We start from the raw sequence: 16,429 nt of genomic DNA, 5'->3' as shown, positions 1-16,429 counted from the left end.
AGCGTGCGCTTGTACTCGCGCATCTTGCGATCGCGCTCCAGTGAGTGAATTAAGGACGGTACGTTGTCCTTGTAACGGGGATCCAGCAGCGTGGCCACCCAGTAATCAGCACAAGTTAGAATGTGGGCAACTCGGCGGTCGTTGTGGAGACACTGCAGCATGTAATCACTCATGTGTGCCAGGCTGCCCAGAGGCAACGAAAGGCTGTCCTCTGTGGGAGGTGTATCGTCTGTGTCCTCTGTATCCCCCCAGCCACGCACCAGTGATGGCCATGAGCTGGCCTGGGTGCCACCCTGCTGTGAACATGGTTCCATCTCCTCCATCTCCTCCTACTCATCCTCCTCATCCTCCAGAACTGTGCCCCTGCTGGACAATTGTGTCCCTGGCGTTTGTGGGTGCAGGAACCCACCCTCAGAGCCACTTGCGAATGACTGCCCTGAAAGCCTTGGAAATGTTACCTCTTCATCCTCCTCCTCCTCCTCCTCATCCTGTGCCACACCCTCTTCTATCATCGCCCGAATCGTTTTTTGAAGGAGGCATAGAAGTGGGATAGTTAAGCTGACAACGGCGTCATCGGCACTGGCCATGTTGGTGGAGTACTCAAAACAGCGCAACAAGGCACACAGGTCTCGCATGGAGGCCCAGTTATTGGTGGTGAAGTGGTGCTGTTCCGCAGAGCGACTCACACGTGCGTGCTGCAGCTGAAACTCCACTATGGCCTGCTGCTGCTCGCACAGTCTTTCCAGCATCTGCAAGGTGGAGTTCCACCTTGTGGGCACGTCACATATGAGGCGGTGAGCGGGAAGGCCGAAGTTACGCTGCAGCGCTGACAGGCGAGCAGCAGCAGGGTGAGAATGCCGAAAGTGCGCACAGACGGCCGGCACTTTCTGCAGCAGCTCTGACATATCGGGGTAATTTTTAAGGAACCTCTGCACCACCAAATTCAGCACATGCGCCAGGCAAGGGATGTGCGTCAAACCGGCCAGGCCCAGAGCTGCTATTAGATTTCGCCCATTATCGCACACCACCAGGCCGGGCTTGAGGCTCGCTGGCAGCAACCACTCATTTGTCTGCTGTTCCATGCTCCTCCACAACTCCTACGCGGTGTGAGGTTTTTCCCCCAAACAGGCAAGTTTTAAAACTGCCTTCTGTTGTTTACCCCTGGCTGTGCTGAAGTTGGTGGTGAAGATGTTACGCTGACCGGATGAGGAGGCGGTAGAGGATGAGGAAGCGGAGTGGGAGGAGTTAGGAACAGGAGGCAAACTGAAGCGCCCTGCAATCCTCGGTGGTGGAAGGACATGCGCCAAATTGCTATCCGCCTCAGGCCCATCCGCCACTGCATTTACCCAGTGTGCCGTTAGGGAGATATAACGCCCCTGACCGTGCTTACTGGTCCACGTATCGATAGTTAGGTGGACCTTGCCACAGATGGCGTTGCGCAGTGCACACCTGATTTTTTCCCCTTGGTTGTGCAGGGAAGGGATGGCTTGCTTGGAAAAGTAGTGGCGGCTGGGCACGACGTACTGTGGGACAGCCACCGACATAAGGCTTTTAAAACTGTGCGTCTCCACCAGACGGAATGACAGCATTTCAAAGGCCAAGAATTTTGAAATGCTGGCATTCAGGGCCAGGGATCGCGGGTGGGTAGGGGGGTACTTCCTCTTCCTCTGAAGTGTTTAGGAGATGGAAAGCTGAACGCTTCCACGGGACATTGTGGAGATGGTTGGTGACCCAGGTGGTGGTGTTGCTGACAGATCGTCTGTTTGCGGGGTGGCAGGTGCCGGTATCACTACAGATGTGGATGGAGAGGCCGAGAATGCAGCAGAAGAGGAAGCAGGAGGAGCCAGAGACCTTTCTTGGTTTTGAAGGTGTCTACTCCACTGCAGCTCGTGCTTTGCACTTAGATGCCTGATCATGCAGGTTGTGCTCAGGTTGAGAAGGTTTATGCCTCGCTTCAGGCTCTGATTGCACAGGGTGCAAACCACTCGTGTCCTGTCTTCAGCACATTTTCTGAAGAACTTCCACGCTAGAGAACTCCTTTGAGCTTGCTTTGGTGCGCTCGTTTCCTTGCTGCGTTGGGCAGTAGCAGGCGTAGTGTCTAGGGCACGGCCGCTCCGCTTCTGCACCCTGCTCCCTCTTCTGCTGTGCTGGTGGCTCTGTGTGACCACCGCCTCTTCCTCCAAACTACTCAGGTCACTTGCATGACCTTCATTCCATGTGGGGTCGAGGACCTCATCGTCCTCCACATCATCTTCCACCCAGTCTTCACCCCTGCCCTCCTTGTCGGTCTCCACAATTCTGAATGCCGTAGCAGTTGGCACCTGCGTTTCGTCATCATCTGAGACGTGCTGCGATGGTCCTTCCATGTACTCATCTTGAGAAATAAGTGGTTGGGCATCGCTGCACTCAATCTCTTCCACTTCTGGGGCAGGGCTAGGTGGATGGCCCTGGGAAACCCTGCTGACAGAGTCATCAAAAAGAAGAAGAGACTGCTGCATGACTTGGGGGCTCAGACTGCTTGCCTGATTTGCAAGGGGGTGAGGTGAAAGACGGTTGGACATTGGCTGCAGGTACCAAATCTGACCTTTCTGCAGTAGACTGGGTGGGAGACAATGTGAAGGAACTGGAGGCACTGTCAGCAACCCAATCTACTATCGCCTGTACTTCTTCTGGCCTCATCACTTCTAGAGGCGCATGATGCCCTACCAAATACTGCTGCAGGTTCTGTCGCCTACTCACACTTGAGGAAGGTGTTTCACTTGTGCGTGTAGCTGGCACAGATCGACCACATCCTCTCCTTGCAACAGGAGCTCTACCAGCAGCACCACGACCCAGGCCACTGCCCCTATTTGACGGTCTCCTCATATTTCTTTAATTTATGATCTTGCCCTAGAAAGGTGTTTATTGAATAGCGGAACAAAACAACAACAGTATCGCACGGGTGTATCTCACAGTCAAATATGCAAACTATGCCGCGATTTAATTTTTTTTACCCCAAAAGGGTGTATATTGAATAGCGGAATAGAAAAAAGGATAAAAAACTGTGTATCTCACACGTACAAACACAGACTAGGCCCCGATTAAAATTTTTTGTACCCTAAAGGGAGGATGAGGAAGAGGAGTAGGAGGAGTTCGGAACAGGAGGCAAACTGAAGCGCTCTGCAATCCTTGGCGGTGGAAGGAGATGCGCCAAACAAATTTAAAAGGTGTATCTCACACGTACCGATACAGACTATGCCGTAATTTTATTTTTTACACTCCAAAAGGGTGTATATTGAATAGCGGAATAGGAAAAATTTTATAATACGGTGTATCTCACACGTACAAACACAGACTAGGCCCCGATTACAATTTTTTGTACCCTAAAGGCAGGATGAGGAAGAGGAGTAGGAGGAGTTCGGAACAGGAGGCAAACTGAAACGCCCTGCAATCCTCAGCGGTGGAAGGAGATGCACCAAACAAATTTAAAAAGGTGTATCTCACATGTACCGATACAGACTATGCCGTAATTAAATTTTTTACACTCAAACAGGGTGTATATTGAATAGCGGAATAGGAAAAATTTTACAAAACGGTGGTGTATCTCACACGTACAAACACAGACTAGGCCCTGATTACAATTTTTTGTACCCTAAAGGCAGGATGAGGATGAGGAGTAGGAGGAGGTCCGAACAGGAGGCAAAATGAAGCACCCTGCAATCCTCGGCGGTATGAGATGCGCCCCAAAAATTGGAAAGGTGTATCTCACGCGTACCGATACAGACTATCCCGCAATTTAATTGTTTTTACCCCAAGGGTGTAGATTGAATAGCGGAATAGAAAATATGATATCAAAAGGTGTATGTATCTCACACGTACAGACCCAGACTAGGCCCCGATTACTATTTTTTGTACCCCCAAAGGCAGGATGAGGAGTAGGAGGAGTTCCGAACAGGAGGCAAACTGAAGCACCCTGCAATCCTCGGCGGTATGAGATGCGCCCCAAAAATTTAAAAGGTGTATCTCACACGTACCGATACAGACTATCCCGCAATTTAATTGTTTAAAAATTGGTGATTTTTCAATAGCACATGTGAACAGCAGTGTCTTATATCAGTCGGCTCTGCTGCAGGCTATGGAGGGAAAAAAAAAAGAAAATTCCCCTTTTAAGTTTGTAATTTTTAAATAGATTAGTACAGACTATGCCACAATTTAATTTTTTTAACTCAAAAGGGTGTATATTGAATAGTGGAATAGAAAAAAGTGTATAAATTTTGAAATCACTCAATAATAGCACAGTCAGCAGCACTGAAGGAAAAATACTGCACACAACTGACTGATAAAAAATACTTTTTTCTCCCTCCTCCTCAGCGGGCAAAAAGATTGTGTTCACACCACCCCACACACAGCAAAATCGATGTGGACCACTGACCCTGCCTATCTCCAGCCTCGCCCTAAAATGATCGATAAGATCGGTCACTGCTGGCACTGCAAACCCCCCACACAGCAAAATCGATTGTAGAACACTGACCCTGCCTATCTCCAGCCTCGCCCTAAAATGCCCTAACAACTCGCCCTGCCTGCAGCACTCCGACCTGTCCCTGATTCTGAATTATTTTCGGACGCAATATAATTTATGACTGTCTGTCCCTAATCGGCAGCCAGCACGTATGATGTGTGCTCTGTCCCTGTACTACAGCAGAATGACGCAGCGGCGCTCGGTCTCAAACTTATAAAGACTTGGTCACATGCTTCAGATGGCCAATCACAGCTACTAATACATTTATAGGCATGACTGGGATGGCTTAAGGCACACCAGTTAAACGCTTGTTGATTGGCTGTTGAAAGCCCGCCATTAAAAGCGCGCCAATATATACAAACCCGGAAATAAAATGACCGAACACGGATTTTAAACCCGAACATACAGTAAAGTTTTCGGGTCCGTGTTCGTGTAACAAAAATCCAATTATTCGGTACGAACACGAATAATACAGTCCGTGTTCGCTCAACACTAGTCAGATGCATTTTTTAGAACCTAACAGTGTTACTTTAAAGCAGATGAAAATCCTAACTAAACTACATCTATTTTGCAATTTTTTGTATTGAATACTTACGTTCACATTATTTCCATCCTTTGTTGCACCTTGGTACTGCTAATTTTCTACAGCTTCTTTGTAGCCACTTCCTGTCTATAACGATAAACTTTAGCAATGGCTGTAATTATGTCCTAGGGTGACAACACTGTTCCTTCATAGGTACAGTACAGTAAGTGGCATTGGCACCCTAAGACAGAAAGTGTTACTTTTTCACTGAAACTAGGTGACAATAAAGGAGAAGCATGGAAAAAGAAAACTGAAGCAGCCACTACATCTAAGGAGTGGTTAGCTGCAATCTATTATAATTTTTTATGATATTATATTTATTTTCGTACATCACGGGACACAGAGCCATACATCATAACATATGGGTTATATATGCATACTTAAGGCTCAGATTTATCCTAAGTCTGGTGAGTGGATCCCCAAAAGGGTCTCTTTGGAAGCACTTGGCACTTGTGTGGAGCACTTCAAGCACTGTATTAAGCACTTTATTTGAGTGGACTGTATATATATTTTTTGGACTGCACCGGATTTAGCACTTTGGCACTCATTGCACATTTTTGCACTTTAGAACATTTATTGTCATTTAGATTTTTTTGGCACCTTACAATATTTATTGTTATTAATATGATTGTATGGTATTAGATTTCTGTCACTGGTGCACTTTATTACTATTATCAGTATTACTGAATGGTCTAGATTTTTGTCACTAGTGCACTTTATTATATTATGGATTTGTAATTCATGTTTACTTATTATTTTCATGTTTATTTATTTATTATTTTCACACGCCTGGTAGCGCTGTTTTATAATATTTTATATGGGTTATATAGCCACCTACAGGTGAAGGACACTGGCAAACAATCAGAAAGGATGCCCCCTATATAACCCCTCCCACACAGGAAGTACCTCCGTTTTTTTAGCCAGTGTCTAAAGGTGATGGTCACAGTGGAGAGTCTCTCCACATTTTTCATCAAGAAAAAGAAGATATGCTATATACCCCAATCAAAGATCACTGAATCTAAGGGGTTAGCTATCAGATCTATCTAAAACAGTCAATGGACTAAAAAGACAGTACCTGAGCCTCGGGAAGCAGATACAAGGTTTAGCCTGTAATGCTGTCCTTTTTAGGCACTGGACCCTGGGATCCGGACCTTTGGAATACCAAACCCCAAAGGCGCTCCATGCAGGGTGCTCTACATGTCCAAGGCCGTGGCCCCTCTAAAACAAGGCAACCCATTCCTTGAAGGTCGCCAAGATAAAGCTCGCCGTGAAGGGTGAAGATTGGATTGCTGTTTCAAACAGAATCCTACGGCAGGACTGGTAAGTCCAATTTAAAATATTTACACATACAGCAAGACCATGGATGTTAAGCCTAGGCAAAATACATCTTGTTAAGCATTATTTCTTTGCTTGTTTTTCTGACACACTGTGTTCACCCTGTGCTGATCACCTGAGTGGTATCAGCTGTGACAAACCAATGTGTGCATGGGACAATGGATGTTAAGCTATGCAAAATAAATCTTGTTGAAAGCTCCGGCCTTTCCTCAGGGAATAAATGTGCCAATTGTATCAATTGTGATTATATGAGCTTGTGCAGTTGTGAGATTGATGCAAAGTTTGTTTAAACATTTATTTGCCTATTGTTATCACACTGGTTTTTTTTTTTTTTTTTTGCCCTGGGCTGATCACCTGAAAGGTATTAGCTGTGACAAACAAAATTCAGCCTAAGCTGCTCTCACCCCATGTGGTTGCTGTTTTTGCCTTGGTGCATAGGCGCCTGCATGTTGGTCTCATCCCTTGATAGCGTGTCTGTGGCGAAGGCCTATTCACAAGCATGAGAATCTTTGCCTTTTAATGCAGGCGTACGCCGCATGAAGGGCATGTTTGAACGCGATGGGCATGCATGTGGATGCCACATAGCACGCCACGCATGCGCCGTACAGCATAAATGGGTGCAATTTAAAATGAACTGTTTCCAATGCGCTAGCCTCTGCTGAGGCTGAAGGGGACACAGAGCAGCAGCAGCTGAGTTGCGTGAGTCACTGTGGGTGTATGTTACTGGCGCAAACAGATCCTGTATCTTGGGATAATCAGTGCTGTGTGTGATAAGCTGTATAAGCTTCGCACAAGCCTTGGGTACACTGAAGTTAGTACCTCAAGTTTGTCTTGCTATAAAACAATGTCTGCCCCGAAGAAGGCTGGAGGGGGCACAGTTGGAAGGGGCACTGTGATGCCACCACCAGGTCTTTAAGGTTCTAGCCGTGCTTCCTTTGTGTCTACTCACCCTGAAGAGCCAGAGGCGACTACCCAATCTGAGCCATTATTGCTGTCAGGCATAGTAGCTACTCCAGGTGCTTCTGCCCCAATCTACGTCACTAAGGACGATTTGGCGTCGACATTAGCCAGCATTGAGGGTAAGATTGCTGGCATTATTGCAGCATCACAAGGAGGGAGTAAATGTGATAGATCCCCCTTACCTGAGCCACACCCTGAATTCTGTTCAGGATTGGGCGGAGGATGTGGAATAAGTAGCTTATGATGACCCTATAGAAGGTCAAGCTGGGGTTTCCACTTCTGGGGAGTCAGGATCAGAGGAGTCTGTGTCAGCCTCTCAAACCCAGAGATTGTTGGTTCAGTCTCTTACTGAAATAGTCCGGTATGGACACCAGTTTCCTCCCTTACAGATAGCTGAAGTCTATTTTTCCTCTCTAGGCTCATTGCCCTCTTCATAGTCCTCAGACGTTTCTCATACATCTGCTCTTGGAGCAAGGAATGTATAATGATTCCTGATAGGATTTGTGTTCCTCCTAAAAGGTTTTCACTATTGTATCCTATGGAGGAAAAGTTTACTAAGAAATGGAATATGCCCACTGTGGATGCTGCCATTTCTTTTGTTAACAAGAGTTTAACCTGCACTGTGGATAATGCCCAGATTTTTTATAGACCCAGCAGATAAGAGGTTGGAATCTTTATTGGAAGCCTCCATTGCGGTTGCAGAATCTGTGATACAACCAGCAGTAGTGGCCATAGGAGTGTGTCAGTCTTTAAAAGACCGTATGAAGCAAGTGTCCAAGACAGTTCCTTTTCAAGGAGAGTCTGTGAAAGATCTGTCAGATCTGCCTCGCATTTTGTTTCGCAGTGCTCTTATGGACTCCATAAGGCAAATGTCATGAGTTGCTCTGATGACAGTGCATATGCACAGAATCCTTTGGTGAAAGAGCTGGTCTGCGGAATTACCATGTAAAAGGTTACTCGCTAGCTTCCCTTTTCAGGGAAAATGCCTTTTTGATGATGATCTGGATAAGTATATCCAAAAGATCTATGACTTCTGGGGCTCTGTTTCCCAAAATCTGGCGGAATATACCCTGGACAGAGGGGATCAGGTCAGGGGCTCTAGTAGCTTCAGGGAGGCCCCTATTACGGATGTTCTGGCGCCTGTCCCTGTTCTCATAATCATCAAGCTGGTCCATAAGCGTATTAAGGACAGTGTCATGTGTAAAGGCAGTCTCTTGAAAGGAGGAGAGGGAATGCAAAAGGTCATCTTGGCCACTTTCCAGAGAGGCCACCCTGTGACCTAAGGCCTCAGTATCAGCCCGCAGCCCCTCCAAAGCCTGAGTAACCAATTGTTCCACTGTAGTGTTAATCAGATGAATGATCTCCGTCTTAGTCGGCAAGGCTTTAATGTGGGCCTTCCGGTCCCAGTCCTCCTCAGTGTCCCCAGAGTCAGTGGAATGGGGTGAAACCGCAGCATACGGCAAGAAGGGGTTGGGGCTGCGCCCCTGTACCTGAGACAGCGACAATCCAGAGGAGGAAGGCGGTCCTGGGAGCAGCGTGGAGGTCGGAGAAGAACGGGGCGCCGCCATCTTGGCCGCCTCGCGGCGGCTCCGAGGTGTCGCTGAAAAGAGGTCGCAGAGGTCAGTGGAGCAAGCGGAAAGCCCTCCGGGAGGTTGGGAGGATGGTCGCTTCTTCGGTGGCATCGCCCGTGGGTAAGTGAGCAAAATTCGGCCGCTGCAGGTCAAGTGCTGGGCTCAGGAAAGCAGGAGCTCACACGAGATGCGTCCTCACACCATCGCAGTCAGGCCATGCCCCCCATGGTGTCCGCATTCTAGGCAGTTCCCTATGCTCAAATCCATGCCAGACCCTTACAGAACAACATTCTGTCTACATGATCCAGAAGGGTTTAGTCTCTGGACTGGTCCATGTCTCTGGTACCAAAAGTACGTCAGAGTCTGATTTGGTGGTTGATGGTCAGAAATCTGGAGAAGGGGAAATACTTTCTTCCAGTAAGCTGAAAGATGTCAGTCTCTCCAGCTGGGGAGCAGTTCTGGAGGAAGTCACTGTCCAGGGGAAATGGTCTTGGGTAGAGAGAGGTCTCCCCATCAACATTCTGAAAATCAGAGCAGTCAGTCGGGCTTTGAAATACTGGACACCCAGACTTCGGGGACACCATGCCAGAGTGCAATCTGACAATGCCACGGCCGTGACTTTTATTAACCATCAAGGAGGCACAAGGAGTCAGTCAGCCCAGAAAGAGGGGGATTTCATCCTATCCTGGGACGAGAAGTTTGTGCCATGCCTGACAGCAGTTTTTATTCCAGGAATAGAGAACTAGCAGGCAGATTTTCTGGGCCGTCAACAGATGTTCCCGGGGAAATGGTCATTACATCCCAAGATTTTTCAATCAATCTGTCTACACTGAGGGGGTCCCAGACAAAGATCTTTTGGCATTCAGGTTCAACTACAAGTTGAAGAGATTTGTGTCCAGGACCAGGGATCCACTCACAGTTGGAGTGGATGCTTTAGTAACTCCTGGGGAGGAGTATTCCCTGATTTATACCTTTCCTCCGCTGCAGCTGATAACACGTCTGTTGCGCAGGATCCATCTAGAGGGGAAACCAGTAATCCTGGGAGCTCGGCATGGCCGAGGAGGGTTTGGTATGCACAAATCCAAAGGTTGGCAGTGACAAGGCCTTGAGCCCTTCCACTGCGTCCGGAACTACTCTCTCAAGGTTTGATGTTCCACCCTGCTGTACAGTCTCTAAATTTGACAGCTTGGCTATTGAAGCCTTATTCTTGAGGGAGTGGGGTGTATCTGGCCTGCAGTATATAGCCTGATAAATGCTAGGAATCCAGTCTGTAGAAACATTTATTACAGGGTCTGGAAATCCAACAATACGTGGTGTGAAGCCAGGAAATGGCATCCCTGCAAATATATCATCAGGAGAATTCTAGCTTTTCTTCAAGCAGGGGTGGAAATGAAATTAACCTTGAGCACTATATTAAAGGGCAAATTTCAGCCTTATTGGTTTTCTTCCAAGAACCAATCACTTCCCATTTGTTGGTTCAGACCTTCGTCCAGGGAATGTTACGTTTGCTTCCACCTGTGGGGCCACCATTATGTCCTTGGGATTTTTAATTTGGTGCTATAGGGTGATTCTCCATCACAGGTTTTTTGCCAAGATGGTGTCCGCCTTTCATTTGCATCAGGACATTATACTACCTTCCTTTTTACCAGATCCTCAGTCAGAGGAGGAAAAGTTATTACATTCTCTTGATGTAATGCGTGCACTTAAGTTTTACTTGGAGAGTTCAGCTTGGATTCGTAAGACTGAGAGCTGCCAGAAGGGCACAGGAAGGGGTTGGCCGCATCTAAATCTATGATTTCTCATTGGATTCACCAGGTTATTACCCAGGCATATGATTTAGAAGGGAAGGTTCCACCTTGACATGGAATTGCAATAATGTTTGGCAGCTTACCTGTTCCTTCATGTCTGTATTAGAGGGCAGACTTCACTTCTGGTTCCCTTTTATCATCTCTCCTTCCTGTTACTGCCTCACCCCAGGTCATCACAGGAAGTCTATATTAACCAGTGCACTGCAAGTCTGCTTTGCTGTTCAACAGTGTTTGTTTCTTTTTTCCTGTCTGCCGTGTGCTTCATCTACCTTTCTGTGTACCGACTTTGGCTTGTCTCTGACTATTCCTGTTTGCCTGTTACCCTGACCTTTGGCCTGTCCCTTGGTTACCCTCGTCTGCCTGTTACTCCGACCTCGGCTTACCCATCACCATTCCGTATGTCCTGAGTGGCTGCTTCCCTTCTCTCCCTACGGAGCGTGGCCCGGGGGACCCCAGGGGTCATGACCTGGGCCCAGCTGCAGCCAAGTCCATCCTCACCACTAGAGGCTCTGGTGAACACCTGCTGGGTCTTAGACTCAGCGCCCTGGGGAATCTTGGGTTCACGTTCCGGTCCATACGCAGCAGTCTGTTATCGGGTTAACTACCTTGTGCTACACCCCTGCCTCCAACAGGGTGCAGTTGTCACCTGGCCACAGGTGACCTGACACACCTTTTCCTGTAAAGGCACATTTTACCAAAGGAGTAGGTGCCTCTTGGGCACATTGCAATCAAGCCTCTATGGCTGAGATTTGCAAGGCCACGACCTGGTCGTCGGTGCATACGTTCACTCATTTCTAAGGAGTGGATGTTGGGACCCAGGAGGAATCTGCATTTGGCCGCAGTGTTCTGCAGGCAGAGGTGTAATCCTTTTTGTGGTCGGATGGCTGTATTTTTTTGGTGTCCCCCTCCCCTTAGATGCATTGCTTTGGGACATCCCATATGTTATGATTTATGGCTCTGTGTCCCGTGATGTACAGAAAGAAAAATTTATTTTTTAATACAGACTTACCTGTAAAATGTATTTCTTGAACTACATCATGGGACGCAGAGCTCCCTCCCCTCTTTTATGGGGCCTTTATGGCTTGCTACAAAACGGAGGTACTTCCTGTGTGGCAGGGGTTATATAGAGGGACATCCTTTCTGATTGGTTGCCAGTGTCCTTATGTAGGTGGCTATAAAACCCATATGTTATGATTTATGGCTCGGTGTCCCATGAAATACTTCAAGAAATGGATTTTACAAGTAAGTCTGTATTAAAAAAAAATCAATTTTTTGGGGGTTTAGATACATTCAAAGGAAGGATTTTTTGCGAAGTGCAAAGTAATTGTGGCAAGTCCTTACTATGTTCCTAACCTATTTTTTTCTGTCAATGATATCAGGTATTTGATGACTTCATATTTATTTTCTTCGCAATGGAGATGGTGGTGAAGATGGTTGCCTTGGGGATTTTTGGGAAAAAATGTTATCTTGGAGATACATGGAACAGATTGGATTTCTTCATTGTAATGGCTGGGTAAGTCAGAGTTTGCATGCTTTGTAATGAGCAGATTAAAACAGAGTGGAATTCATTAAGCCATGTTGGAGATTAAAGAAATGAGAGCTTTGTGGTGACAGCTTCATTCAAATACTAAAGAAGTAAACAAATTACTGGAGAGATAGCGACTATAGTGTTGGAATGTAGAAGATATAAATCATGCTTTCATTATTATTACTATTAGCATGCTTTACAATTTCATGGTACTATTCAGACTGTTAGAAACAGATAGATATTAACAATAGCAAAAAAAAAGGCTAAAAACTTAAAAAAAAGCACTTTCAAGCTTATTTTATTTAACAGTGCTGAATGCATTGGTGGTGTGCAAAATACAGTTAGCTATAGGAAACTGAGGCTTACAGCACTTTACATGGCTGCAGTAAAACTATTACTGTGGGTTACTGCACAGTGCACATTTGACTTAAATGGTTAAATAACTCTGTAACCATGTTAAAAAAATAAATAAAACAAGACCAGGCTGCAAAGAAAATCCCTAAAACAAATCTATCCCTTCTCCCAACCCCACCGGATTGTTGTATTCTAATGCAAGGGATGCTTTTAGATTTATCCATACAGTGCCCCCCTCCCCCACACTGCATTAAAATACAAGTTTGGCTACAGGGAAAGGAACAGGTACAAATTGTCCTATTTTTCAAAACTTCTTTAATTATTGGCTTTTTTTTGCAGAACTACACTTCCAGCTCTCTTGGGAGTTGTGAACGCTTGGAGAATACTGTTTTTAGGCATACAGGGTCAATTTCAATGTGAGGAATAGGCTGTAGTAGAAGTTCTGGGAGCAGTACGTCTACACAGCTAAACATATGCTCCTTACATCACAGAGAAAGAAAAAAAAGACTGGAGACTTTACAGTTTTTAGTTGAGTCAGTGGTGCTCCAGTTGAGCAGCAGAGACAAGAAGACAAAGAGAGATAAAAAGCCATGAGAGCGATCCTTGAAAAAATAGTGTTCAGTATTATGGGTACAGAAGGTATAGCAAAACGTGTGGAAAGCATATACCTACATTTATAAGGTTGCTGGATAGCAGTCTTAGAGTCAAGAAAACTAATTTAGCAAATGTGCCTCCATGTAGTATGTGGGGGGCCACACTTAATGCTAGTCATGGTCTTTCACTGTGCAAGACTGCGATCAGGTTCTGGTGAACAATTGTGGAAGAAATAAATAAATAGAAAGGTGTACAGTATGCTGAAAAAATAATACTTAAAAAATATAAATAAAGCCATTTTCAAAATGAATCCAAAGGGTGAAAGCTGTGTATATAAAAATCGCAATTAAAAAGTGGTAAGAACCCACTTTAGTTATATTGATTATGGGTAAAACTGTAAGGGATTTATGTAGTATATTGGGTGTTTCAGTAATCCACGTACGTTTCTTCTAATTTTAATGTTATTTTTATGGTACTATTACTGATAATGTCTGCATGTATATGGTGTGATTCCAGTGAAACATATATGTGTTGTGAGTACAAACAAAAGGAGGGGGTGAGGATTAAGTAAAATGCTTCTATTTTCTTTTGATAAATATTCAAAAGTGTAAGGATTACATTTAATTCACAATGGAGATGATTATGCCAAGGCCTCAATGTGTAAAAAGGTGAGTGTATATCAATAAAATAAATCAGTTAAAATTATGGTGGTTTTTAGTGTGGTGACTGATGTACTATATCTCAAATTATAAAAAGACAGGAAGGCAGGAGGGCAGCATAAGCAATATTTTAAGCTGTAATACCTACTGGTTATGTTTGTATGAGTATCATACTGTAGCAGCAAACAGTTTTTGGGGAACCAGGAATGAACGCAGATTTCAGGAAAACAAAAATTTTTATTCGCTAGCGACGAAGACCTAAAAAGACTCAAGTCAGATTGCCGAGTGCCCAAATAGGCATGTACATCACATATATATCAGCAGTTGTGTCACAGATACATATTTTCCTTTGTATAAGACCTTCAAACTAGTCTAGCAAGCAGCGTATATTTTTCTCTGTACAGATGTTTCCTGTAACATCTTATCTAGAGCAGTTGACATCCGCAGTTTCACACTTATCTGTATTCTAGTTAGATACAGGAAGACAGAGAGAGAGAGAGAGAGAGAGAGAGAGAGATAGAGAGAGAGAGAAGGGGGGTCTAACAGCTGCAGCTTGGCTGTTTTTGTCCTTGTAGTTCTACTGGGGTTTGTCAGAATCAACCATTTTGTTTTTACTAATTATGCTATCCACCATCTTAGAAGGCTTTCCAGCTGATGCCACATTCTCCCCTTTGACGCCATCATATTAAGAGTTTGAGCGGAGACTAAGCATCACATAGCATCATTACGAAGCACTGAATTCAGTCTTGGTCTGGCAGTGAGTTGTAATGCCATGGTTAGTGCAATTATTTCAGCTTTCTGAGCAGAGGTTCCCTGTGGTAAGCAGTGGCGGCTGGTAAAGTTTTAAGATGGGGGAGCGCAAGACCCTGCCCTTCTATTTTGACCCATCCCATTTCGCAGAAGCCCAACCCCTTATAGACTCCACCCATTTTGTCCCCTGTATTTTGCTTGCGTGAACAAATTCTCCCAATATATCACATATTAAGGGGTCCATCAGTACTAGTATATCCCATAATAGGGAGCAGGGGTCCTATTATGGGATATACTGTGAGAGATACCCTATTATGGGATACACTGACTGAGAGTGGCACAAACCCCACAGTACAGACCCCCTAGCACAAACCCTACAGTACAGGCCCCCGAGCACAAACCACACAGTACAGACCCCCTAGCACTAATCCCACAGTACAGACCCCCTAGCACAAACCCCACGGTACAGGCCCCCTAGCACAAACCCCACAGTACAGGCCCCCGAGCACAAACCACACAGTACAGACCCCCTAGCACTAATCCCACAGTACAGACCCCCTAGCACAAACCCCACAGTACAGCCCCCCTAGCACTAATCACACAGTACAGACCCCTAGCACAACCCCCACAGTACAGGCCCCCTAGCATAAACCCCACAGTACAGGCCCCCTAGCACTAATCCCACAGTACAGGCCCCCTAGCACTAATCCCACAGTACAGACCCCCTAGCACAAACCCCACAGTACAGGCCCCCTAGCACAAACCCCACAGTACAGACCCCCTAGCACTAATCCCACAGTACAGACCCCCTAGCACAAACCCCACAGTACAGGCCCCCTAGCACAAACCCCACAGTACAGGCCCCCTAGCACAAACCCCACAGTACAGACCCCCTAGCACAAATCCCACAGTACAGGCCCCCTTTCAATGCAGTGACAAGCGTACAGGCCCCCTTTCAATGCAGTGACAAGCGTACAAGCCCCTTTCATTGCAGTGACCAGTGTACATGCCCCCCTTTCAATGTAGTGACCAGCGTACATGCCCCCTTTCAATGTAGTGACCAGTATACATGCCCCCTTCAATGTAGTGACCAGCGTACATGCCCCCTTTCAATGTAGTGACCAGTATACATGCCCCCTTTCAATGCAGTGATCAGTATACATGCCCCTCAATGTAGTGACCAGCATACATGCCCCCTTTCAATGCAGAGACCAGCGTGCATGCCCCCTTCAAAGCAGACAGTACTGTACTGGGCTAGTGGGCTGGCAAGTGGCAATGGATGGAGGATGGTGCTGGATGGTAGAGTGCTGCAGTGGAGTCCGTCCAACTCCTCACGTGGCTCCCCTCTCTCTGTGCCGGCGGGCGGGAAGGGCGTGACGCCGGGGCAGTGCACCGCCCCATGTGTCACGTGACCACAGGACTGTCCCGGGATGTCCTCCTGTGATTGGTCCAGGCTGGAGTCCAATAAATTGGGGAGTGTCGGGGCGCATTGCTCTGCACCCCGATGACCCGAAGAAGGCTGCCAATCGGCGCCTCTGTTCGGCTCACGTGGGGTCAAAATCCCCACCCCCCATACCCACCACTAGGTCCGGCGCCCCTAGTGGGCTGAAAATGCACATTTTTTTTAATCTCTTTTTTTCTTCCTTCTTTTTTTTTTGGGGGGGGGGCGGCGCCCCTGTGCCCCCTATGGGCCGGCCGCCACTGGTGGTAAGGCTCCTGCCTCTATCACTGTCTCCTGTGTAACCACTGCATAGCTGGCATAGCAGATCCCATACTTTAAAAAACTTCT

General features: G+C 46.4%; 1 protein-coding gene across 1 annotated transcript in view; it reads left to right on the top strand.

Annotated features, from left to right (window-relative positions):
* The window catches only part of CACNA1I (calcium voltage-gated channel subunit alpha1 I), a 2,042,880-nt gene that overhangs the window by 19,708 nt on the left and 2,006,743 nt on the right, over window positions 1-16,429 (top strand). The window contains exon 2 of the mRNA XM_082266478.1: window positions 12,135-12,268. Within this exon, the coding sequence (XP_082122604.1) occupies window positions 12,135-12,268 (134 nt within the window). The remainder of the gene's footprint in view (window positions 1-12,134; window positions 12,269-16,429) is intronic.

Source organism: Pelophylax lessonae (genome assembly GCF_965119305.1).
Source record: "Pelophylax lessonae genome assembly, chromosome: 8".
In the NCBI taxonomy this organism is placed as follows: domain Eukaryota; kingdom Metazoa; phylum Chordata; class Amphibia; order Anura; family Ranidae; genus Pelophylax; species Pelophylax lessonae.
Note: the sequence above shows the minus strand (reverse complement) of the source record. Positions and strands in the feature narration are given on the sequence as shown.